Source organism: Epinephelus fuscoguttatus, linkage group LG13 (assembly GCF_011397635.1).
Source record: "Epinephelus fuscoguttatus linkage group LG13, E.fuscoguttatus.final_Chr_v1".
NCBI classification, from domain to species: domain Eukaryota; kingdom Metazoa; phylum Chordata; class Actinopteri; order Perciformes; family Serranidae; genus Epinephelus; species Epinephelus fuscoguttatus.
In genome coordinates this window covers 6,457,049-6,483,444 of record NC_064764.1, presented here as the reverse complement: position 1 = coordinate 6,483,444, position 26,396 = coordinate 6,457,049, and the positions used below count along the sequence as shown (strand labels likewise).

At 39.2% G+C, this 26,396-nt stretch overlaps 1 protein-coding gene across 1 annotated transcript in view; it reads left to right on the top strand.

Moving 5' to 3' along the window:
- The window catches only part of col6a3 (collagen, type VI, alpha 3), a 94,193-nt gene extending 69,563 nt beyond the window's left edge, over positions 1-24,630 (top strand). The window contains exons 25-58 of the mRNA XM_049594252.1: positions 1,692-1,770; positions 1,933-2,078; positions 2,166-2,258; positions 2,368-2,421; positions 3,812-3,883; positions 4,006-4,032; positions 4,140-4,184; positions 4,388-4,441; positions 4,539-4,601; positions 4,887-4,952; positions 5,077-5,130; positions 5,227-5,262; positions 5,363-5,425; positions 5,692-5,754; positions 5,992-6,054; positions 6,388-6,450; positions 6,960-7,010; positions 8,136-8,171; positions 8,299-8,361; positions 8,669-8,731; positions 9,923-9,955; positions 11,775-11,811; positions 11,901-11,912; positions 12,017-12,510; positions 12,647-12,749; positions 13,823-14,524; positions 14,670-14,772; positions 14,869-14,924; positions 15,480-15,740; positions 15,955-16,041; positions 17,832-18,017; positions 20,734-20,793; positions 21,730-21,915; positions 23,790-24,630. Coding sequence (XP_049450209.1) covers positions 1,692-1,770; positions 1,933-2,078; positions 2,166-2,258; positions 2,368-2,421; positions 3,812-3,883; positions 4,006-4,032; positions 4,140-4,184; positions 4,388-4,441; positions 4,539-4,601; positions 4,887-4,952; positions 5,077-5,130; positions 5,227-5,262; positions 5,363-5,425; positions 5,692-5,754; positions 5,992-6,054; positions 6,388-6,450; positions 6,960-7,010; positions 8,136-8,171; positions 8,299-8,361; positions 8,669-8,731; positions 9,923-9,955; positions 11,775-11,811; positions 11,901-11,912; positions 12,017-12,510; positions 12,647-12,749; positions 13,823-14,524; positions 14,670-14,772; positions 14,869-14,924; positions 15,480-15,740; positions 15,955-16,041; positions 17,832-18,017; positions 20,734-20,793; positions 21,730-21,915; positions 23,790-23,830 — 3,615 coding nt within the window. The 3' untranslated portion in view covers positions 23,831-24,630. The remainder of the gene's footprint in view (positions 1-1,691; positions 1,771-1,932; positions 2,079-2,165; positions 2,259-2,367; positions 2,422-3,811; positions 3,884-4,005; positions 4,033-4,139; positions 4,185-4,387; positions 4,442-4,538; positions 4,602-4,886; positions 4,953-5,076; positions 5,131-5,226; positions 5,263-5,362; positions 5,426-5,691; positions 5,755-5,991; positions 6,055-6,387; positions 6,451-6,959; positions 7,011-8,135; positions 8,172-8,298; positions 8,362-8,668; positions 8,732-9,922; positions 9,956-11,774; positions 11,812-11,900; positions 11,913-12,016; positions 12,511-12,646; positions 12,750-13,822; positions 14,525-14,669; positions 14,773-14,868; positions 14,925-15,479; positions 15,741-15,954; positions 16,042-17,831; positions 18,018-20,733; positions 20,794-21,729; positions 21,916-23,789) is intronic.
- The last annotated feature ends 1,766 nt before the right edge of the window (positions 24,631-26,396 follow it).

Here is a 26,396-nt window from a genome sequence, read left to right as displayed (position 1 = left end):
TTCAGCCCTGGAGTTTCATGCCTCAGACTGGCCCACTTTAGATAACCTTACATGTTAAATCTACAATAGCGCACTGTTCTCTAAAGCCTTGTAATTCAGTGTATTTTTCTAGAATATTTCCAATTCAGTGCAAGTAAGGGTTGCTTCACAATGTAGATTTATTTCAACATGAGTGCAAATCTCCAACATTATTCTTTACAACACAACATCCTTTTCAACAATATCAGAATCTATATTCTGTTCAAATAAGTAGTGCCCACTGTGGACCTGTGGGCTCATGGCTGGTGCTTGGTGCTGGATCTTGCTTCTGAGGGGCTACAAGACAAAGTTTCCCAGTTATGTGGCGTTGCATCATACTATCATTTACATTATAGAATGTTATGTTATACTATGTTACAACGCCACACAATTCATTGACTTGATAATTAATTGACTTGAACGGTGGTGGTTGGAGATGTATGCGTAGTCAGACGCAGCTGCTGAGCTCCATGGAGCCGTTGTCTCCACCTCACCAATTCAGCTGCTGCAGAGACTTCACCTTCATCCGTACGCTTTGTTAATGAAGAGGCGTGTCGGTAAACGACTCCAAAATTCATCGCCAGAGATACGCGCATAATCGGAGCGCGGCTCACACAGCCGCGCGGAGCCAGTGTCTCCAACTCAGAGGGCGCCAGTGAAGGCGGCCCAGGGATAGCAGCAGCAGCATACGTGATACCCAGTGCCTAGACTCACAAGTCAGTCTTTAGACGCTTTGCTTAACTAAAGACTGATGTCTTTCTCCCTGATTTTGTGTTTAGATGGGTGGATACAATTTCAGAGTTGTAGCCCCTCAGAAGCAAGATCCAGCACCAAGCACCAGCCATGAGCCCACAGGTCCACTACTTATTTGAACAGAATATAGATTCTGATATCACTGAAAAAGATGTTGTGTTGTTAAGAATAATGTTGGAGATGTGCACTCATGTTGAAATAAATCTACATTGTGAAGCAACCCTTACTTGCACTGAATTGGAAATATTCAGGTCGGGAGCTAAAGTGGGCCGGTCTGAGGCATGAAACTCCAGGGCTGAAAATGAGTGCCACTCCGGCCCTGCCTCCAAATGTGTGTGTCAAGGCAACACACCTGAGACAAAGAGCAGCTGCCACAAGCAGGTTCATCCTGTAATCCATTCTGTTTGTTGTTGCTTATTTCCATAAAAGCTACGACTTTATTCTTGTAATATTATGACTTTTTTCTCATTAAATTACGACTTTATTCTCATAATATTAAGACTTTATTCTCATAATATTATGACTTTTTCTCAGTTACGACTGTATTCTCGTAATATTACGAGTTTTTTCTTCGTAATATTACAACTTAGTTCTCGAAATCTCCAAATTTTTTCTTCTTCAATGTGGCCCTAATACTCCGTTGTAAATATGAAACAATTTACCAATGATGTTTTCATCCAGCGGCTGTCACTTTGAATTAAACACAGTAAAAAAAGCAATCTATTGCAGCCTACATATAAAACATTTCCAATATCCAAAAACTCACATTTAAACTTGCCAGACTCAAGCATACAGTAGGCTTTGTCAGTGTCTAATTTTTCATACCTTTATACCATCCGAGGTATATGACCATTTAAGTCATACTCAAATTTAATGGAAAATGTAAGGAAGTGTTAAACTGAATTGTTTTTCCTCTGAAGGTTGTCATTCATCTGACTGATGGTATTGACGCCCCATTTCCTGAAATGAAAAGGCGAGTTGAGGAGCTTCGGGGGTCAGGTAAAGAGATGATACCGTACAAACGGCCCTTCATGACTATCTGTCCTTAAACTTCTGTGAAATTATAGCAATATCATATTTAGATATGATAGGAAGATAAGAAGATAAGATTTCAATATTTAGGTAATTAGAGCTTCAAAAATTCTTGTATGTGCAAAACAGGAGTGAACAGTTTCATCCTAGTCGGGCTGGAGCGGGTGCCCAAATTTGAGGAGGCTTTGCAGCTGGAATTTGGTCGCGGCTTCAGGTACACCAGACCATTACGCCTCAATATCATGGACTTGGACTATGAGCTAATGGAAGAACTGGTGAGTACTAATCAGAAGTCAGAGGACTTTTATGAGCTTTCTTTTTTCTCTTTGAAGTATTTAATTTTTTTTTTTTTTGCTGTATAGGATAATATCGCAGAGAGAGAGTGTTGTGGAGTGCCATGCAAATGTACTGGCACCAGAGGAGACCGAGGAGCAGTTGGTCTTCCAGGTGCTAAGGTATGCAATGTTCACAGAAATAAGAAAAGATAATTTTTTAGACCGTCTTTAATTTAACCAGAAAATAATTGTTTATCAGAGGCTAATACTTTGTTGTTTTGTCTTCCAGGGCAGTCCAGGAGCAGCAGGAAGCCAAGGACATCCTGGAGATGAGGGTGGACCTGTAAGTCTGAATAGCTTGCTTACATATGTAACACTCTGACAATGTTTCCACGAAAGCCTTATATCCTAGAAATTATACAACAAATTAAAAACAGCAGATATTTTTGTGAGGGAAATGTAAAGGCGAGCAAATTATGTTTTGTATCAGCACTATGAGGAAATGTTGTGAATTAACGTGCCTGGCAGGTCGCAAAAATGTTGCTGCTGAACGTATTAGCAAAATGTTCACTGACAATTTATTTATTTGTTTTACACCAATATAGGCAATTGTGCAATATATTATCCAGTTGTTGTGACTAAGTCATTATATTTTTATTATTACCTTTTTTGTAATCATTTAACCCAAATCACAGTCTATTCCTAACCATAACCAAAGTGCCTTTGAAGCAAAAACCTATCATCAGACAGGAGTCTGGATGTGAACCAGAGATTCTGGCGTCACAGACCTGCCGTATGTCCACCATCCCCCTCTCTGTGAATCCAGAACAGTACAAAACTGTAGTGTTTCATTAACTTAAAAAAACATTGTCTTTGAACATTATCCAGGCAGTGATTACATTCTCACCACAATGTAATAGAGTGCTGCAGGGGTGATGTTTTCTGTAGAATGATGAGGAAGTTAGCATCGCCCTGGTTCCCTCATCAAAAAGCCTGTGGGATTTTTCCATTTGATTTTTGGATTATTGCAGGAAATAAACTTCATGGCAAACAAACATTTATAATACTTACACATTTTTTCAGAAAGTTTATCTTCACAAATGAATATAATTTTGATGATTTCTGAAGACTAAATGCAATCTCAAAAAATGAGAAGCTAATGTTAGGCTATAAACAAACCACACCACTGTCACCACAGTGAAACTGTAAAGCCGTTTTCAGTGTGATGACAGTTTGTAGTCTCATTTAGCCACTTGTTAGCAACCACCTTTTTTAAAGACACATAAAAGCTGCACAATTCATGAGTGGGGTATTTACTGATGTATTTTATGTCATAGAACAAACTGTGAAAATCTCTTAAGCTTATTTTAACTACAGACCTATCTAATTTGATCTAATCAAAAATCCATAAAAAAAACAAAAAACAAAAACCTGTTGACTTTAAGACGAGGGAGCTGGAACTGCTAAGATACTAACTAATTTCTGGGTTTTAGGACTCATTCCTGGGCCACTCGATTATTAACACAGTTTAGTAATATACAAACATAATTACTAGTATTCAGGGATGGTTTAGACACCTGCTGTAAACTGTCCTGATCCATAACTGTTGTTAAATCTTTTTTATTCTTAAGGAGTTCAGAGACAACTGTCATTTTTCTGTCAATACTTTGTATTCTTTTATATTGTATTCTGTTTTTCTCATAATATTTATTGTCTTCATTGTGTACTGACAGGGAGAGAGAGGTCCTCCTGGTGTGAATGGAACTCAGGGTTTCCAGGGATGTCCTGGACCAAGAGGTCTCAAGGTAAAGGCTTTGATATTAACTGTAACATTCAAATTAAATGTATCTGGCACTTTGAATTCAAGTCAATATCATTTTATCTATTTCTTCAATAAAATTATGTATCACTGGCTTTTTTTGTTCAGGGCGGCCGTGGCTACTCAGGTGAAAAAGTGAGTATCTTTCTATTTAATTCATTAAAAAAAATCACCAAGTCTTCATTATTAGAAAAAGAAAGGTTGATACACTGATTACTTAACCAACTGTTGCTGTGTTGCAGGGTGAATTTGGAGAAATTGGGCTTGATGGCATCAATGGAGAAGAGGTAAGTGTATATTATTGTTATTATTATTATTATTATTATTATTATTATTATTATCATTAGTATTATATATCATGCAGAATTATGTACAATTGCTTCCTGTCTTAGGCTGGTGGCAAGATGTGTTCATGTGGCAAAAACATGTTAATGTGCTTTGGTTTATGAATGATTGTGGGCTTTAATTTGCATTTGCTGTATGTTTTCAGGGCAAAAGTGGAGTGGCTGGACCCCCGGGAGAAAGAGGAAACCCTGGCATGAGAGTTAGTGACTGAATACAATTTTAGCTCAGCTTTTTCTGTCCATTTTTCATTAAAAATCTCAAACAGTTAGAGCTGAGAAATGCTTGTTTGCTTTTAGGGTCCCAAAGGTATCAAAGGACAAGCAGGAGACAGAGGAGAAATGGGAATCAGAGGAGACCCTGTGAGTATTATGGAAATTGTTTATATTACCATGTACGAATTCCTAGACCAGCTTGGATTGAAATGACATCCATCCATTCGTTTATGGCCACTGTTCTAATGTATGCTGTATTAGCATTCAGTTTTGGCCAGTGTTTAAAAAAAAATGGTGGTGTTTGATCGTGCAGCATATGATTGTCAACATCCCTCTCAGCCTGCCATTGCCCTCCCATGCAGTTTGTATACATACATTCTTCGTCAGCATTTGAATGTAGATAAAAATGAACAAGTGATTTCTGTTTAACAGGGTACAAGTGGACAAGATAACAACAGCCCAGGACCTAAGGGAGACCCTGGTGATGCTGGACCAGCGGTAACATCTTCCTATATACATTGTATTGCTATTGAAATAATCCTGCTCATGTATTATTAACATTACATGGTTGGTCGTGTTTGTATGTGTTTATTTTACTGGGACATCTGCTCTGAAATGACAGGGAGAGCCTGGTGAGGATGGAAAGAAGGGAGGCCCTGGTGAAGTCGGAAGACAGGTAAATAATTTTACTATGTCTTCATTATCTTTACTAAATAGTGATTTACCACTGTTTGCTGTTAATCAAGACTTATTTCTACCCCCACTTCATTAGGGAGCTGATGGCAGAAGAGGCCCACCTGGTGCGGCCGTAAGTCGCTTTTTGGTGATAACATACATAATTTGATACTTAGACAGTAACTCTTGTAGGTGCAGTGATTGTGACATTTGCTGCTCGCATGTCATTCAAGGGAGTTCCCGGAAAGCCAGGAGCTGATGGTGTTCAGGGAGAGCCTGGTATTGGAGGATCTAGAGTAAGTTTGTCATTCTTTTCATGGTATTTAGCACATTATTCAATCTATGACTACACTTGCCAGAACATGTATTATAGTGGATATTGTCATCACTGTTCATGCTTTTCTTGGCTGCATTAGCAATGTGAATATTGTTTTGACTGGACTATGACTGGAATATTTATATATCTAGAAATGTGTATTCATTCTTCACTTGTGGGTTGGAAGTCCAGCTCTAATATGTAAGAAACTGATGCATTGTCGATGTCTGCTTTGTGTTTTTTAAGGGTCCACCTGGACCACCAGGTGCACCTGGAACCGGTGGAGAAGCTGGAAATCCAGGACCCAGGGTGAGTGAATCTGTTAGGGCTATCATAGATATTAATGGATCATATCCAGCATCAGTTTTAAATGATAAAATGCAGATAGCACAGACCAGCCATTAAAATCTCACTTATAACCTATGTCTACACCACATTACCACAACAAAACTTGTTAAACTGACTGGAAATCATGTGCACAATATTTTGAAAACATCTGCTTGCCTTTGTTCTTGTCCTCTGATGGCTAAATGTTTTGTTTTCTAGGGTCCTGGAGGTAAACCAGGTCCCGCAGGAGCTAAGGGAAGGAGAGGAGCTCTTGGTCGCAAGGTATTGAGTGGAACGTAATTCGGCATGGCTTAGATTCTTCCATAACAGGCTTGTTTCATTTATAAACATGCTGGCCTAAGCCTAGCTCTCTCACATTACTGGACACACATGTGTAGTCTATTTGAGCAAACATGAAAGCACTATAAGAAAACATCAAGGCTCAGCTTGAGATCTACTGCAGAAAAGGCATAGTAACTTAATTAAATCTATAGACGGCTTATAGAAATATTTGACTCTTAATTTGAAGCCTTCGCATTCTTTAAATCTCTAACTATTGTGTACTGTATGTCTCTGTCTCATTCTCTGTATCTGTCTATCTCTGTGCCTTTGTAGGGAGAGCCGGGAGAGCCAGGACCTAAGGGTGTTGTTGGCCCTCTTGGTCCCCGTGGAGAGCCTGTAAGAATGAAACCTTATCTTCCTTGCATGGACTGTAATGTAATACTGGTGAAAATAAGCAAGATAAAAACTTTCTGCTCTCCTAGATAACAGAGCTGCATGGTTTGTCATGTTATTTGTGAAACCTAATGTGTATACTTACAGTAGATGGTTATTAGAAAATCTTCTCAATAACTGTCAGGTGAAAAAGGATGCCTTGGCAGGAGAAATTCTGCTTCAGGCTGCAAGTTGAAGAGGCTATATTCTTTGCAGCACTGCCATGTGTGGTTTGGAGCAAGACTTATATTGCTGTGTGTTTTATATCTGAAGATGTGCGGTATGCAGTATGTTTTAATGAAGGAATTGGTGTTTTTGTTGAGAAGGATCTTATTACATATGTTCAGTCTTGAATGAGGACCATAACATTGCTTAGTATCATGTAACAACAGTTATATTGGGACAGGGGGTGTTTCCCTTGCTTCCTTTTTACTACCAAGCACTTTACATCCTTACTCTTATTTCGTTTATAGGGTGAAGATGGTAGAGATGGATTTGGTGTCGCAGGGCCTAAAGGAAGAAAGGCAAGTGAATTTTGACCCCTAGTAGTAAACGGCACAGGTAAAGTGCACACTGATATTTTAGCAATTAAACTAAGAGAATGTTAAAATTATGAACGGAAATGAAAAGAAGTATGAAAAGAAGTGGTTATAGAACTGTCAGTCTAACTACTATGCAAGGGATAATGTATAGCAAGCAGGTCATTATTGCAAAATGAATCCCAATAAAGGTAATGCAGAACCCTATTGTGCAGCAGAGTGGTCTTAACTCATCCGGAACAGGTTCATTTTGCAACAATGACCCACTCACTGTACATTTTCCTGCTTATTACACAGCTACTTACTCGAGCAATCAATAATTTGACAAATAATATTGATTTAAAAATTATTTTATTGGCTCTGCTAAGCATCTATAATCAGAGCTGCATCCAGTATAAACTGTATAAAATGTGGAGATAGCTACCATGACATCACCCATTGGTTTGTGGACTCCTGTTTTGAAGCCTTGAGTTTTTGGCTGTCACCATCTTTTTGGAGCTAGAAGTCACAAAATTTGGAGGGGGTGGAACTGTGGAGGAGGGAGGGGCAATCTGACCGAATTATTTATAACTTCTAATGTAAACGGGGATATGAAAAAATAAATAAAAATAAAAATTCATGAACACGGAAATCATCTGTAGAGACCAAAAGCGTTTTTTGTACCAGACTGTAAACTTATTTCTGCTGTGAAGTTGGGCATTGTAATAAAAAGTTCAATTGGGATTGACTTGCTTTTAAAACCGGACTCGTGGCCATTCAAGGAACTGCCCTTCCTCGTTGGCTTAATTTTTCAACCCCTGAGGTTGCAGCTTGGTCCAGAGCAACAGTCTATCATTCATACCAATGGCCCACTCTTCAGAAAAGAAATAACCAAATCAGAATCAAGTATTCAACAAAGCCATGTAACAAGTTAGTCTAATGTCCAAACACACACACAGCACATCCCATCTATGATGATGAATAGCGCTATAAAGAGTGGCTTAAGCCCATTAAAACAATTATCAGTGAACCACTCTTAAAAATCTCAGGACAAATAGAATGATATACTCATTCAATGAGACAATTATCATACAAATAATACTTAAAGTATGTTACCATTTTCATCTACAGGGTGATGAGGGCTTCCCAGGATTTCCAGGACCAAAGGTAATGAAAACATGTGTAACTTCAATAAACTTTGCATGTGATAATGTTGCATTGCACATTGTGGCCAGTTGGCCTTCCTTTTAACGTTGGTCATGTACATTCATTCTCTTTACTTCCATCATTTAAGGGAGCGGCTGGTGACCCTGGCACCAAGGGCGGACCTGGACGCAGAGGAAATCGTGGACAGAGGGTACATTTTCACACCCATCTTACAGTAGATTAGGCTATTATGAGCATATATTCTTGATGCAACATACTATATGGTATCACTACAAACACCAAAGATCACTGGATATGTGTTCAGCTTGATGAGTTCGAGGACTAGTTTTTAAGTTTATTTCCAATATGAATTATGGAATTCCAGCAGTGAGGGAGTTGCACGAGCATGGATGTTAATGTTGACACTTGAATGAATAGAGTGAATATTTTAAGTCAAGCTTTTTATTGACAATCGAATAGGTCCAAAAATTAAATCTTTTTCTCTTAATTCTTTCCAGGGTGTCTCTGGGGAGATTGGTCCACCTGGACAAAAGGGAGAGGTTGGATATCCTGGGCCATATGTAAGCAACATGAAATTATACCCATTGCTAAAAAGCTGTGTAAAGTCAGTATAAATGTCATGGAGCCACTGGAGCAGAATATGTGTAGCTGTGACTAACAATATAAACTATCTTGAGTGGTCAGTTAATGATCATGTCTTGTCTTCTCTTGTCAGTAAAACGTATGATACGTAGTATACACTGCAAAATGTAAAATTGTTAAGTCCTTAACACGATTTAACAAAAATATGGACAATGTTTTGTCTATTTTGCCTCAAAAAATGTAATTAATTACTCATTACTCATTACACTTTTGAAAAGTAACATAAGTACTGTACTTATTTCTCTGTGTCAACAGTAATTTATTACACTCTTTGTTATATGACTTTTGCATTACACCCTACAAAATTGGAAATTGGGTCATTTCTCCTCAAAATTTAGATTTTGCATGTGCACCTCTGTGTGAATGCCAGGTTTATCTCCATTAAGCACAACTAAGGCTAGCTTGATGGGGTTTTTTTTACCCTCTTTACCCTCTACCTACCTGTGACAGGTATGAAAAGTCAACTGTGTAGGCAACATTCCATCCACCACACATCCAGCCATAAGCTTCAATAGTTCTTTGTAGCCTGCAGCTGTCCCACGATTAAAAAACAGTTTTGGTTGTTTAGAAAGTGTTGGGCTACAGCCAACCTCCACGGCCGAGGTGGACTCACCTTTGGTGGGATGTATTTCCTAGAACTTTATGTTGTTGTGCTGTCGGTTGTAGTAGGTGTTTCAGGAGGTTTAAGGTTGTGGTTTTCGCAGTGAAAAGAGTCTTAGTACCCATACCTGCAGCAATAAAATCAAAGTAATGGCAATATGTCTAGCTGCTGAATATAAGCATTTCCATCTTCCATGCTAGCTTGCTGCATGGTGATGTGGATGCGCAATGTTAATGAAAATGAATCCATCAATGTGGTTGATTGTTGGATTTCAAATCATTAGGGGGTTGACAAGTAAGGTTGTAACAAATGATATGTTTTTGGGGTAATTGTTATATTATTACTGAAATGTTATGAGTTCTTCCTTACACTACTTGTTACTGGAAAAAGTAATATTACTGCTGTAACATGTTATTACCCAACACTGTATATAAGCAATGCCAAAATAAAGTGCTTTTTTATCGTTGGCCATGTCTAGCAGTTAACGCAACTGTTTTTGTTCCCATAGGGTGAGAAAGGACCGAGAGGACCAGGGGTTGTGGTATGTGCTCATTAATCATACTGTTTAAAAATGGGTAGCACTTTATAATACAGCCCGTGTTTTACGACGTAACTCCCCGTGTCTTACGGCGTAACTTCCCGTGTCTGATGGCGTAACTCCCCGTGTCTTACGACGTAACTCCCCGTGTCTTATGGCATAACTTCCCGTGTCTTACGGCATAACTTCCCGTGTCTTACGACGTAACTCCCCGTGTCTTACGGCATAACTTCCCGTGTCTTACCATATACTTATTGGGACTTTCATGGTAACTCTCTGACATCTACATGGCATTTTAGAGGAACCTGTTGTGTAGTTTCGCTTGTCTTACAGTAGACCTGCCAGGGTCTTACAGTGGAACTGCTACTGTCTTATGCTGTCACTCCCAGTGTCTTATAATGGAACTTCATGCGTCTTACCTTGCACTTACTGGGACTTCCCGGGTGACTCTCTGACATCTACCATGACATTTTGGGGGAGCCTATATGGTTTAGTTTCACTTATGACTTACAGTGTAACTCGCTATGTCTTACAGTAAAACGTCTTACAGTCCAACTCCTGATGTCTTACGATGTAGGCCTACTTATTAAAACTTATAACTATAAAATCAGATATGATTTACAGTTTTAAAATACACGAAAATCATACTGCAATATGTAACGTGTTTAATCACACAATGACAACTTCAGAGTTATAAAATATCTTTATTCTTTACAGACACCTGGTACTTACATGCTAAGTGCCCAAGACTTCCTGTAAGTACCAGGGACCGGGCTGTATTGTAAAGTGCACACTGTTCACCCTTCCTTACCATGCAGGTACCTAGTACTTACACTCTAAGCACCCGAGACTTCTGCTGTACCTACCAGGGACTTCCCCTGTAATTACCAGAGACCTACACTGTACTTATCAGGGACCGGGCTGTATTGTAAAGTGCACACTGTTCGCCCTTCCTTACCATGCAGGTACCTGGTACTTACACTCTAAGCACCCGAGACTTCTGCTGTACCTACCAGGGACTTTCCCTGTAATTACCAGAGACCTACACTGTACTTATCAGGGACCGGGCTGTATTGTAAAGTGCACACTGTTCGCCCTTCCTTACCATGCAGGTACCTGGTACTTACACTCTAAGCACCCGAGACTTCTGCTGTACCTACCAGGGACTTTCCCTGTAATTACCAGAGACCTACACTGTACTTATCAGGGACCGGGCTGTATTGTAAAGTGCACACTGTTCACCCTTCCTTACCATGCAGGTACCTGGTACTTACACTCATTGTGTGATTAAACAGGTTACATATTGCAGTATGATTTTCGTGTATTTTAAAACTGTAAATCATATCTGATTTTATAGTTATAAGTTTTAATAAGTAGGCCTACATGGTAAGACAAAAGGAGTTGGACTGTAAGACATTTTACTGTAAGACATAGCGAGTTACACTGTAAGTCATAAGTGAAACTAAACCATATAGGCTCCCCCAAAATGTCATGGTAGATGTCAGAGAGTCACCCGGGAAGTCCCAGTAAGTGCAAGGTAAGACGCATGAAGTTCCATTATAAGACACTGGGAGTGACAGCATAAGACAGTAGCAGTTCCACTGTAAGACCCCGGCAGGTCTTAGAGGAATTACGCCGTAAGACACGGGAAGTTACGCCGTAAGACATGGGAAGTTACGCCGTAAGACACGGGGAGTTACGTCGTAAAACACGGGCTGTATTATAAAGTGCTACCTAAAAATGTATTGAATGAACAAAGCAAAACTCATTTCTGGTGCCTGTGATCATAATTATTTTTCTCCAAATTTCTCGTATTCCTCAGCAATGTGAGCTGGTTAAGAAGATCAGGGATAACTGTCGTGAGTATAATTTCATAAGACAATGATAGTCATGCGTCATGTGCTCCAAAAATCTCTCACCACATTTTTTTGTCCTGTTTTTCTACCAGCTTGCTGTTATGGTAAGTACCATAAAATAGTGCTCATTTGATAATAACTGTTTGAGTGTTTATATACTGTATGCACTACTATACATGGATAAAATTCTCTGTGTGTGCAACATTAGGTCAGCAGGAATGCCCACTCTACCCCACTGAGCTGGCCTTTGTCCTGGATGTTACTCAAGGCATTGGCCGCCCAGTCTTCAACAATATGCGTGACACAGTCTTGCGCCTAGTCAAAGACATCACCATCTCTGAAAGTAACTGTCCGAGAGGAGCTCGTGTTGCTGTAGCCCTGTACCATGAAGACGTGTTGACTGACGTCCGCTTTGCTGATGCGTTGAAGAAACGTGCCCTGGTGCAGCGCATCGAGGGCCTGCAGATCCCACAGAACACCAAGAAGCGCAGCCTGGAGACGGCCATGAGCTTTGTGGCCCAGAACACCTTCAAGAGAGTGCGCAGTGGCTTCCTCATGAGGAAGGTGGCCATCTTCTTTGTTGGTGGATCTGTCAGTCAGACACAAGAAATTACTAATGCAGCTCTTCGCCTCCATGATGCTGGAATCGCAACTCTATTCTTGGTCAGAGGTGATGACAAAGCACTAAGCAGCGCACTGCAGGTAAAACAAAGCTGAGATCTCAAAGGGAAACTTTGCAGTACATACAATTGTTAGGCATATTCACATATCTGTCTCCAAAGAATAAAGTGAACATTGTATTTTCAATAGTTTTAAATATTGTTTTTTTGTACACCAGGTCAACAACACCGCTCTAGCTCAGGTGATATCCCTTCCCAACCCTGGAAGTGCACAGTACGATTCAGTAATCCAAAAGGTGATGCACTGCCATGTCTGCCTAGGTAAGAGCTCTGTGTTTGTGTATTAATGGCATCACAGTTATGGCCTATTGTTTTTATTATTATTATTATTATTTTTATTTTTTTTTTTTCACATTTTCACTTTCAGCGTTTTTTTAAGTTTGTCTTGATCTGATTTTAACACAATAGCTTTATTTTCTGTAGAAATTGCTATGCTTTTGTTAAGAAAATTCTGTAGGAAAAAAAGATGAATAAACCAAATGCAATGCCAGATTTCTGCTACAGACAATAGCTGTAGCTGGAGGCATTGTGTTTTCTGATTGTCCATCTGTCCGTCTGTCCGTCCGTACCTCAAGAGTGCCTTGAGAGAATTTATTCAAATCTGGTGCAAACAACAATGAACTGATCAGATTTTGGTGGTCAAAGGTCAAGGTCACTGTGACCTTGGCTGTCTCATTCTTGTGAATACAACATCTCAAGAACATCTTGAGGATTTATTTATTAATTTATTTTACAAATTTGACAGAAATGTTCACTTGGACTCAACAATGAACCAAATAGATACAAAACATGTTTTTGGCCATAACTCAAGAATTTGTATGGTAATTATGACAAACTTCACACAAACGTCTAATAGGATATAATAATGATTTGGTGACTTTTTATATCCAAAAGGTCAAAGGTCAGCTTCACTGTGACATCATAACATTCTGCATAAAACACTTTTCTGCCATTAATCAATGTTATATCTCAGGAACAGAGGGGGAGATATTTGGTCCGGTACTAAATTAGTGACACTAACCTGGGGTGTCCACCTTGAAACTGTGCTGATTGTAAAGATCTTCTGTGTTACCAGGGGAAGATGTGTGTGAAGCATCCATGTTTTCACAGACATGGATATAAACTGTAAGAGAAACTTGACTAGTCCACAGAGGCATACAACTGTGAGGCCGTAATTCTTGTTTCTGAAAAAATAAGAAAGATTAGCCCAAATCATAGAATATTTTAACCATGTGTGACTCAGATTTAAGCAAAAATCCCAATACGTTTCCTGTTGATTAGAAACACAATGCTTCGATGTAGCAATGATAGTATATTACCTTTTCTTTTTGTAGACATCTGCTCTCCAGACCAAATGTGTGACTACAAGCCTCCACCATCCAGCCGAGATAGGAGATCCTCCACCACAGATGTTGACATCGACATGGCTTTCGTCATGGACAGCTCTGAGTCTACCTACCCAACCGTCTTCACTGAGATTAAACGTTACATCGCGCACATAGTGGATCAGCTACAGGTTTCTTCACATCCCACATCATCCGTTCACCAGGCCAGAGTGTCTGTGATCCAGCAAGCACCTTACCAGTTCATTCACAACAAAACTGGCTCCCCCATCCATGTGGATATTGGCTTGACTGAGCATAACTCAGCTCAGGATATTGTCAAATTTCTGCTGGAGAAGACACCGCAGTTAGAGGGCGGCCGTGCACTGGCGGCGGCTATTGAATCGACAGTGGAGCAGGTGTTCGAGAAAGCTCCTCTCCAGCGTAACAGGAAAGTACTGATGCTCTTTGTGACAGGAAGTGTGGAAGAAGAAGAGGCGCAGTTGGTGCGTATTGCCACTGAGGTCAAGTGCAGAGGCTACTTCCTGGTCATCCTGGGTGTGGGTAAGAAGCTGAGTGCTGGAGACGCTCGCGTCTTGTCTCGCATGGCCAGTGAACCATCAGATGTCTTCTTTAAGCGGTTGGACAGCATCTCACACTTTTACGACAAACACATCCAGACCTTTGGCACTCTGCTACCAAAGTATATCAGCAGTAAGTTCAAGTTAGACTGCTGTCAGTCAATCCATTTCATTGCCTTTTTGCAAAAACTATATACTTTTTTAGGTTCATAACAATTGTATCAGTTAAACTTAGCCCTTGTGAGTGACAAACTGTGTTCTCTTATTTTTCTTCTTAGTTGAAAATGCTTTCTACATGTCCCCTGAAGTGTCCAAAAACTGCAAGTGGTTCCAGAGTGACCAGCCACTAAAAAACCCCTTTACATCATCACGCCAACAGGAGTAAGTATTGTTGATATTTCAATGCCCTATCATTTGTTTCCATTCATTGTTGGAAACACTGATGGTTTGATTCACTACTTATTGGTACATTTATAGGAAACATCAGAAACATCATGAAAACCACCAGGAAGTTCATCACAGACAGCACAAAGGTAAGATTGTGGATGTACTAAAATGAACTTAAAATACTTCAGCAGGCAATGCAAGTTCAAAGAGCTGGACCATGGATGTGTAAAGAGAAGTGAATACAGCACTGAAGGCGGGGTCCATTTAAAAAATGCAAAAATTGAGCAAGTGCACTAGTGTTTCCTTTATCCCTGCCCTGGTCTTGGTCTTGCTCACAATGAATGACAGTTGAAAATAAGTCTTGATTTGACTATTAGTGACCACTTTTGGGGACATGTTGATTTAAATAAGGGCTATTTGAGTGTTTATACTGGGAAATTGATGTACCTAAAAAATGCGAGTAATGCATAGCTAACCGCTAACACTGGCTGCCCATATATTAGCATTCACCATCATGTTCATAACACAGGAAATTACCTCAAAAATTATGACTGGACATGAAAGTAACATTATCTTAGTCATACTGACATGTACCCACAACAGCTACTGGCCTGTTGTTGTTTTCTGCAAACTTTTTATTTATTTTTTTAATTTTATTCTGCACTGTCCTGCCTTGACACTGTTTTATCTTACCCCCTCAGACACAGATGAGCTGCACGTCTCTAATGTCACCTCCAGCAGCTTGAAACTGCGTTGGACCAGCCCAGACCCGAAGCTCTTCGTCTACTTTGAGATTGTGGTGACACGGTTGCATGACCATGCCCTGGTGCTGAAGACCAATGTGTCAGGCACAGAGCTTTCTGTGGACAACTTAGAGAGCGCTCAAACATATCATGCTGTGGTCACTGCCCACACTGCAGAGGGTCAAATTGTCTCCACCCGCAAAGGCATCATGACTACCAGTAAGTCCATAAACACAACAATACAAATATATTGTGGGTTTCTTCTTACCCCACAAGATGACATATTATTTTAAAAAGCCATAAGCCATATTTTCCCTGCCCCATAACACAAAGGATAGCAAAATGCAAATATATAAACTAAAGCTAAACTAATTTAAAACTAAAACTTAATATTAAACACTCTCCTCCATGACTGACGGTTTCATTTTGACAGAAACAGCAGAGCTGAAGCCAGCGCATAAGCCAGCCAGCCAAGGCACCAGTACTGTAAATACCGCACCTCTGGACAAACCAGAAACTGGTGAGTGACTGCACATGCATTTGCATATGCATGCACATTTGTGTATACATTACTTTTTTCTGCTTTTACCTGTATTCTGTCATGTTTAAAACGTGTTAATTAGCAGAAAAAAAATGTGGTGTCTTTAAACTTTCAGCAAAAATCTATTCAATATGTATTCTATATTTGCCTGCTCCGTTAATATTCATGATGTATTTGTATTTTGTATTTGTATTATTTATTTCTCTTAGGCAGAATGTTAATCGCATGAATTTAATCTGATCGTTCAACTCAAAGAAAATCAAGTGCTATAATACAGCAGTATTTCAACTAAAATACTACACAAAATGTGTTACTAATCAACTCACTAGTACATGCCAGAGTATACTGTGGGTCATTCAGGGAAACTTAAGAAATCTACTAGTTTGCAGATTTAATCTTTTCCTTAATATGTTGTGACAATCAAAGGAGTTGAGGTTGCACTCTCTGTGTCACTTTTGAGTGAAAATGCCTCTTGTTAGTGGGAAAATGGAACACATGACAAGTTGTCTTCTGAGAAGCAGCAGCTCTACAGCTTCACTCCTAAAACAAATCTGTATGCTGTAAATCCTTCAGGCATAACTGAACCGGCTGTAAATTCAGGAGGCTCTTTAAGGAGGTCCTACTTTCATTCAGTTAGAATTATCAGAGTATCAATGCTGTCTTTAAGACTTTGATAAGCTGATGTGAGCAAGAGCATGCTTTTTACTAGCAGCCTGAAGTTTGCAAAATAATGTCCCAGAAATGAACTTACAGACGATGTAGGCAAGAGTCCAGCGGATTTTCTGTCATAATTAGTTGTGGCATAGTATTTCTAGGGGGTCCATTTCTAGCCCAGTCGCCAGAACAATATGTTGGCATTGTATGTTTCTACAAACCACAGTTATGATACATTTGTACATTTCATAAGTATTATATCAGCACCTCTACAGTGATGTAGTTCAAATTACATGTACACTGGCTGAGCTACTAATTAGGAGAAGGAGGGGATGGTGGAAGGTATGAGACTTTGCGAGACGGTTGCCAAGCCAACCAGCAGGCCACTGTTTGAGTCCAGTGACATTTCCAGCCATGGTTGTGGCCAGTCTTTTACGCCAAAAAATGAGCTTTTCCTAGTCATAACCAAATGGTTTTGTGCCTCAATCTAACCACATGTTAACCACAGTGTTGTCTCAACATAGAAATGAAAATAAAAACATAAAAAGACATACAGTTTCATAAGTTTGCAACATATAAAACATACAAATTTAATGTATCCATGGTTAGTAGAAATGTACTACATTCATGCTGACAAGAAGGCTTGCAATTTCTGGGACGCAGGTAACCTGGGACACAGCATGAGACATGCTGGGCTTAGATGACTAAAATGAACTAACAAACAGTAGCTCTAGTTATAACTAACTTTCCTATTCCCCAATGAAAACCTAACTTAAACCACTTTCTTTCTACTGACTGCTTGATTTTTCAATGTCCAGCCTCCCAATAATGCCAATAGCCTGAGCCCTCTGAAGAATGTAATGCCATTTTGAATGCCATTTCCATTGCCCCATGAGAATGAACTGTATCAGCGCTAAGACTCATTTGACCCCATTAGACCAATCTCAACACCCCTACTCTTCTAATGTGAATGTATCCATTACCAGCATCTTCTTTAACAGCACACAGTAACTGCTGCCTCATGTAGTTTTTAATTTAATCTTGACACAAACTTTTCTCTCTCTGTCTGTCGTCCATCAATGCTGTTGTTTTTTTTTTCTTTTTGCATGTTCTAGTTAATGAATTTGCAGACCCATGCTCACTTGACTATGACCCTGGAATGCCGTGCAAAGACTATCAGGCTAAGTGGTTCTTTGACAAAAAGAACGGGATCTGTACACAGTTCTGGTATGGAGGTTGTGAAGGCAATGAAAATAGGTTCGACACTGAGGCCCTCTGCTTGAAAAACTGCATGAGGTCAGGTAAGTGGTTGTCAGTGTGAGGCATTCTGAGGGAATGTGCCACTCCCTGGTGTGATGGCGCAATATAACGTGGCATATTATAAGCTTCAACTCCAGATACAAAACCGTGGATGTGTTATTAGATCTGGATACCACATCCCAAGGTGGCGAGTTTTCAGTTAAAGCATCCACTATTCAGTGGAACTGCTCGCCTGGCATATATGCCAAAAATGTTTCTAGCCTTTGGGTTTACCTCCAGGGTATGTGGCCCACTGAATATGCACAGTAGTGTTTTTCTCCTATTGCCATGTTCACGCATTTCTGCTGGGCTTATAGACTTCATATTGTGATGACAGATTTTTTAAAATTGCTTATCTCGGCTTCAGAAAAGTTTTACAAATATAAAACTTACATGGATTAGGCTTGTGCTGGTTTGAAAATTTTCCAACTGGTTTGATTTAAAGCCAAATATCTAACCGAACCGATATACCGAATTATATACCTAATTTTACCACTGGGGTCGCATTTGAGCTATTTTTCCCAAAAAAAAAAAGCCCATAATGGGTGTAATGCACTTCCAATCCACTAGGTGGCGGTAATGCTGTATTAACTGCCAATACACACAAGGTTACACAAGAAGAAGACGACGCAGAAGGCCACCAAGGAACCTTCCTCCGATTCCGCTCTCTTAGTGGAGGCACGGCGGTTGAGAGGGCTGAGCAAGAGGACGTCCCAGTAGTAGTTCCAGCCCCCCAAATAGTACCAGGAACTTCTTCAGTGGAAACGGGTTACTAGGGCAACACACTTAATGACTGCTGACCCCCTCGCACTTTTCCCTGCCCCCAATAAAATTTGATCTCTAGCAGCAGCAGCAGCAGACAGCTGAGCGGAGGGGAGCTGCGGAGGAAGCCTCTGAGACAAACTAAACAAAACACTTGTAGGCTCCTCCACTTCATTTATAAACAAACATAAACCTTATTAAGTTGTCATAATGCATGTTACAATGCAAGATAAGTTTAATATAGTCCCTTGACATGCTGCCGATGTGAAAAGTTTTTTTTTCCCTCCGGTTTATCCAGTTGAGGTGAATTAAACCGGGTGGAGCTCTTAAACCGGACCGAACCGCTTAAACCGGAAATTGGCACAAGCCTAACATGGATCAAGAATTCATCACTGAAACAGTCATAACTTGTTTGCTAAACCTCGCTCCAGAGCAGCGAATGTCAGGCCTGTCAAGCTCTGGATTCCTCCACGTGCTTAAGCGGTGTGCATTTTTATAAGAGGTATTCTTATTTGTGGGGTGTTTTTTTTTTATTTTCAATCACCACACCAAAAACAAAAAGAAAAGGGGAAAACTGTAAATTCTAGATGTAACAGTGTGTTTATCTGCTCACATGCAAGCTGCAAACCCTTGCATTACTAGCTAACTTGTCTTGGCACGTTTTTCTATAGTGTGCTTTTAAACCATTGAATGGCCCTTAGAGCAAATACTGTTTCAATTATGTTTATTTATGACTAGCTGTAACCTGGAATACATAAACAACAGTGCTTTTTTTAAAATGCATTTTCAGAAGATTTTGAACAATATCATGTATGTAGCCATCAGGAACAACACCCAAATTAAGAATTGCATTATGTTATTTTAGTGGCAAGTAAAGATCAATCAGTATTTTTGAACATGAGCTACACTCTTTCAAAACCAGAAACCAGAGAAGTAGGTCTCAAAATGGTGATGTCACAGGGTACAGAGTCTAGAGCTGCTCCATAGGCCTAAGAATGTTTGTTTACTTCTTTATACCCAGATCAGCTTTCTTCTATTGTAGTGTTCTCTGCTCTGAAACAAAAAATGTACCCATATATTCAGAACATTCCTGTGGGTGCTCTCAGTGTGATCTAGAACATCTTTCCCAATTCATTGTCTATAGAGCAACTCCAGACCTCACACCCTATGTCATCACACATTTGAGTTTTAGTGCTCTAGTTTTTGGATTTGGGAGACAGTTGTTGATGTTTACTAACTAATTGTTTACTACTAAGACCATAGGAATTACATATCAATGTTGAAGATGAGCATATTTAATACCCTTTATATCTCTGGTGTTTCCAACCAACTCACAAAGCTGTAGCTTTAGCAGTTGTGTTTGCTGGATAGCTATAGCTGATAAAACCTACAAGCCATGGTTGTCATTTTAGCTGACAAAACCCATGGTCACTGGCTAGAAATGAGACACTTGCCCTTGTTTGTGTGTAAAACTAAAAACCCATTGTTTCAAAAATTACTGCAAAATTTCAGCAGTAAATTGGCCACCGTTATCATTGTAAACTGTGCGAGGATGCAAAGCTTGAGAGCAACAGTAATTTAGGGAGCAGGGCTTAGCAAACAGTCAAAAAATACATGCAATTCATACAAGCTAAAGAAATGTTACTCTTATTTCTGATAACTTTTTATATTTTCAAATTGAGGGAATATTGAAATTGTCCTATAAACTGTGACTGATCACAAGGAAAATGCGGCTCACGTCATTCATACGAATGATGATTGTGCTGGAAGTCAAAGTAGGAAAAGAAAAGCAACCTGCCGATGATAATTTGTGACTGATAATGACAAATGTGTCTGAGTAAATATCTGTGGTCATTAATGACCATTTTCCACCATGTTAAAAATCCTCCTGGTAGTTTTCCTGCACCTGGGGAAAGTATGTTTCTGTAAGCTGAAACTACTTTTATGTTTCCACAGTGCCAGAGCCTCAGCCAGAGGTGCAGCAGGTTGAACAGGTGGAGATCATCCCGGCTCCTGGTGAGATCTGATATACACTCACTAAATAACATGAAGAGTTTTCTGTCGGTCTACAGTATTATGTGGATGTTCCTTCCCTTCTCGCTCCCTGTTTTGAAGCCATAACTGACTTTGATGTGGGTGCACGTGTATGCTATGCAAATTGTAGCCAATAGCAAAGAAAAAGCACTTCCTTCCTAGTCTAGGTTTAAACAAGCAATCCACATCCTCGAAACATGATTTGAATCAAACTTTGTCAAACCACCTCTAATGTTGGGCACATATCTGGACATCAAGTCACCAGTTATGCATCTTCTGTTACATAATTCAGTTTCCACAAACTGTGCTCACTTTGCAAAACAATAAGTTCTTTGTATTCAACTGGAAACCCTCCTCTGCTGCCCCTCAGATGGTCTAAATGACTGATGGAACAAGTAAAAAGCCCAGCATGGAAAACTGAGAAGGTTATGCTTTTGTCACAGGCCAGGCCAAGTCATAACCACAGAGAAAATAAATGGAAAGCCTTGTTCACTGGATCTTTATTTTTTTGGCAGCAGTCCTCATACAGAGCACGTTCAATTTGTCAGTACTGCGTCAGCATTGGAGTAAATTGGCACAAGATACTGTAGATACAGTAATACAAAGTCTGTGCTATATCTCATGATTATGAAAGAATTAAAGTCTGCTCTGATGGAAGCACTTTTGTTCTTTCCTTGAAACATTTATAAGCTGATTTCCTTTCCACATCACAAATTGGTCACTGGCAAAATACTGCCATTATCTCTTCATTACTAGACATTATGTGTGATGGTAATGATATATTTACTGCTAATTGCACCGCTCATTGTTGTTCATGAATATAGTCTAATTTAGTCATTTAGTTAAAGCATATGGCCTCATATGTGCTCTTCTAGTTGCATGTATTCTCAAACTTTGTGGTTGTCACTTCCCTCACAGCTGCCTCTACAGCTGTGGACATTTGCCAGCTTCCCAAAGAGGAAGGTACTTGTGCCAAATTTGTCCTCAAGTGGCACTACGATGCCGCTAGCAAGAGCTGCACCCGCTTCTGGTATGGAGGCTGCGGTGGAAACCAGAATCGCTTTGACACACATCAGCAGTGTGTGAAGGCTTGTGGAAAACCAGGTACATGTCTTGTTCATGTTTTCAATGCACAGACTATTGACCAATGAAAGGAAACACCTGAGTGAGAGCAGCACTGTAGATTATGCTGCAGGGCGATGGGTACATGTAACAACACATTAAGTCTCAGTGTATACAAAATACAATCGATCATGGGGAGTAATCTTTGATTCACATCATTGAATCCTCAACAGAAAATATAAAAGAACCTTTATCCATGTGAAATTTGGCACAGTGGTAGAAGGTCATGGGAGGATGCGAATGAAGCAATATTACATCAATTGGCCAAAGGGGGGCGCTATAGCAACCAACTGAAATTGCAAACTTTGAATGCGCATATCTCATGCCCCGTATGTCGTAGAGACATGAAACATTGCGCAGAGATGCCTCCCCCCATTGAGGAACAAACTTGCCTCAAGAACCCATAACTTCCAGTTATATAGATTTTCCGACATTTTTTGAAAAACACTTAAAATCGATCTCTTCCTAGGAAGTTTGACCGATCTGCATGAACCTTGGTGAACATAATCTAGGGACCAATATCTAAAGTTCCCTCTTGGCAAAAGTTGGAAAACTTACTAAAACTGAGCTTCTATAAGGCAATGAATATTGCGGAGGGCGTGGCTCATCACGTAAAGGTGTATAACATATCAAGGGTTTCACCGATCACCACGCAACTTTGTAGGCATTATGACCACACATAATCTGAGGGGACCCTTCCATTATTGAGCTGATCAAACAAAATGGGGGCGCTAGAGAGCTAATTTCTTATCTAGGCCTAACCGCCATATCGATTTTTACTAAACTTGGTAGATATGTAGAACAGGATGCCTCAAAGTGACTGAAATTTAACTCTAATTGGCAACTGGGTGGCGCTATAACAACAGAAAAATGCTTAAAAATGGCTAAAATGTGACAGATCGCTGTGGCTCCCCCTGTGGCTGAATGTTGTTGGGTTTTTTTTTTTCAAATTTTTGGTATGACTAAGTCATGGTATGGTATGCTGTACATAATCACAGAAACTGTCAGTGTGTCTTTCTGTTAGTCAGTAAGTCATTCTACCAGTACGCCCACTTTTAAGTCAATACAACATATAACCACTTTAACTATCTGCCTTTCAACGTGCTGCCTCAACTACTAATGTACAGTTTTCGCCCATTAACTATCCCACTATTGGCAATGGTACCACTGTACTTTCAATAAAGCAATCGTACCATCAAATTCACAAAAGCTCTGTCTGAATACATTGCTCTTCTTAATGGGTTCAGTTGACTATTTAATCTGCAATTTCCTGTGACCTGTATCCCAAACACACACCATTGAAACTGTACGTGGGCAACTGTGTACTCAATGGGTATGGACTAGTATATTAAAAATGCACAGTTATAATTTGGTATGTGCACTATGAGATTTTTTTTTGTTTTAAAGTTTTATATTAAACCATCTACTGAGAAGATGGTTTAAGTCAGTGATTCCCAGCTGGTCCAGTCCCAGGGTCCAGATATGTCCATTAGTCTAAGATCTACACAGTTTAATATGTTCAGCATCACACTTGCATTTGGTCACGCCATCAAGCTAATTTGCTGTCTCTGTCAAGTAGCTGTTTGTTAGTCACTGAACCTACAGCAAGAAACATCACTTCAAAATAAAAGCTCTGTGCTGAAAATTCACCATACTTAAAAGTAGAACATGCTTTTTTCCAAACTTGATACGTTCATAAGTCACTTGTGGTCCATTCAGATTGGACCCGCGACCCACTTTTGGAAAGTGAACCATCATTTGGGAACTACTGCTTTTTTAGACATAATCTAAATGTGTGAAGAAGTCTCTTTTCTTATGAAATGACTAATCATGTTTTTTGTTTCCATTATCAACAGCACCCGTCAGCCAAGGAGTCATCGCTTCTATAAGAACATAGGACACAACATGGCCAGCTTTCCCCTCTGTTTAGGGGATTCTGAGGAGAACCATCCAAATGGCCATACTGTAAAGATGCAATACCAAAGCAATGGTGGCTGCACTGGATTCCACAAAAATGGACTTTATCCCCCAAATTCTTGAAGTAGTCTTTTTTTAAACAACAAGAAGGAAAGCAAAACAATTTGCTGCATGATTTGTTTTAACCTACTGGTGCTACATAGTATGTTTGTTTTACCGATGGAGTTGTTAAGTGCATTCAGTTTTTAAAGTCACATTTTCTGGAACAATGGCATCATATGAGTTTTCATAATTTTTAAAAAGCAGTTTTATAATTAAGCAAGAAACATATATGAATATCTTGGACAGAGATTAGCAATAAATCAGTACATGCAGGACTGGCATTATTCAATGCAGTAATGTTTTTTTTATTGCGTTTTTTACATTCCACATTCACATAGCAACATTGGCTTTTATTGATTTATATTGTTTTAGAACTCACTTGATCCCTGTGGAATCATTACTTCACTATTTTACAGTCACAAAATCCACAGCAATGTTTACACAAGTCTTGTATGGTGGTGTGTGTATTTAAATGACAGTGTCCAAACATTAATGTAATGTTAAGTGCACTTCTGGATCCACTGCCTCAAACACACAATTTCCAGCTATTGAGAAATGGAATGTACTTGTCAAGCTGTTTTTATTTTTTGTTTCATTTGGTTTTACTGAAATTTGTGTTTATCTGGGTATAGGGGAAATAAACATGAATTAGACTTTCTAATAAACATGAGCAACTCATTCTTTTCTTTCTTGTATTGAATTAAGATTTATACACAAGAAACAGTTATAGAGGTTCTTAAGGTACAAACAAAATGCAACATCCTCTCAAAGGTGGAGCTCAAAGATGAGCCGAAGCCTGCATAAAATCAAAGCTGATAGCTATAAATATCTTCTTTCATTTATTTATTTTTACTTTACTGCCTTTGGGTCTTAAAGTTAATTTAAAATAAGCTAGAACCGGAATGAAAAGAGATACAGCTGACATAGTGCTCACACTGTATATGCAAGTGACAATTCATATGATCCCCTTAAAAAAAGATGCTGTAGATGACTAGAACTAGGACTTATTACTTGGAAAACTCAATGGGACCATAGCATAAAGCCTCACCTAGTCCAAATTCAAAATCGTTAACAATATCACAGAAAATTAACATTTTAGGTTTTGTTCAGTTGCCTTTCAAAAAAGGAGGGTAAAACAATGTACTGAATGTGTGAATATGACAGACAGAAATGTCTATGTAGGAGCTTACTGTATATAAAACTACTTATAGAAAACCTGAATTGATTACTTTAAGACAACATAAGAGCCATGCGTTTGTCATTAAAGTGCATTTATAACGGTCTATAATGACAAGAAAAAAACTTCTCTGGAGGTAGGTACCTCACTGACTACAGGACCCATAAACCAGCGGGCAAAACAATGACTGTTGGTTGGCCAAAACGAAGATGGGAGGGACTTGCCTCAACACAGGCCCTCACTGCCTGTTGAAATCTGTAAGTATGGAAGCTCCTATTGGCTCAAGTGAGGTGTCAATTAAAAGGTCAGAGTTCAGCGTTCAGCTACCATTTTCACAGCGAGGAGAAGCCATATTTACATGCAAACTCAAGAAATTATGGATAATATTTTGAGAAATATGAATGTTTGAAATGATGAATGATGAATTTCTTCAGATGTAATAATGTAATCAGGATGTGACTCCTAGAGAGAGTCACACATCCTTAAAACAATTCTTAAAAAGTTTCACCCATATTTGAAACTTCAGCTATATACTATCACATTCTCTTTAGTATAAGTATATCATGTGTTTATTCCCTGTCCAGAATCTGATTCACATTTTGTTAGGAAAAAAAATTGTGTTTATGTTCCCCAAAGTAAGCAATCAAAAAGTAAGACTTACAGGAAATATCTTTACTCTGGCGGTATGAGCCATTTGTTTAAATCATATTAGCATATTCTGAGTTGTGGTCCTCATGAGTCATGTTTTTGATAATCTTCTGAGATTTTTGTTACAAACCATTTCCTAATTTACGAGACTATCTGATAAAGTCACAATTTGCTGTAAGCAGAGCCACTTTTATTTTACAATTCTTCCACACCAATGTCCACGTGAGATATTTTACAAGCCACAAACTAAATCACATTAAATTCTGTTTGTTTCTTAAACTCTCAGATGTCCCTGTCATCTGCATAAAGACAGCAATTCAAAACTGAGCACCCAGGAAACGTGAGGTTAAGTCATCTCAAATCAATCAGGCCCTTTTCACAGCACACTTGACTTATCATAGAGAAACACAGGTGTTATTAATATCATTAATGATGATAATGCTCTATTCTACTCAAGTGTCCCAGTAAGTCATGACAACGTTAGCATGATTATGCACAATACCAGCTACCTGAAACTGAAGCAAATAAATGCAATTCAACCATAGTTTATTACACCTGTGCAAAATATCTCTTATTAAAAAAAATAAATAAAATGGTGGCGTTCTGGATACTTTTTCTT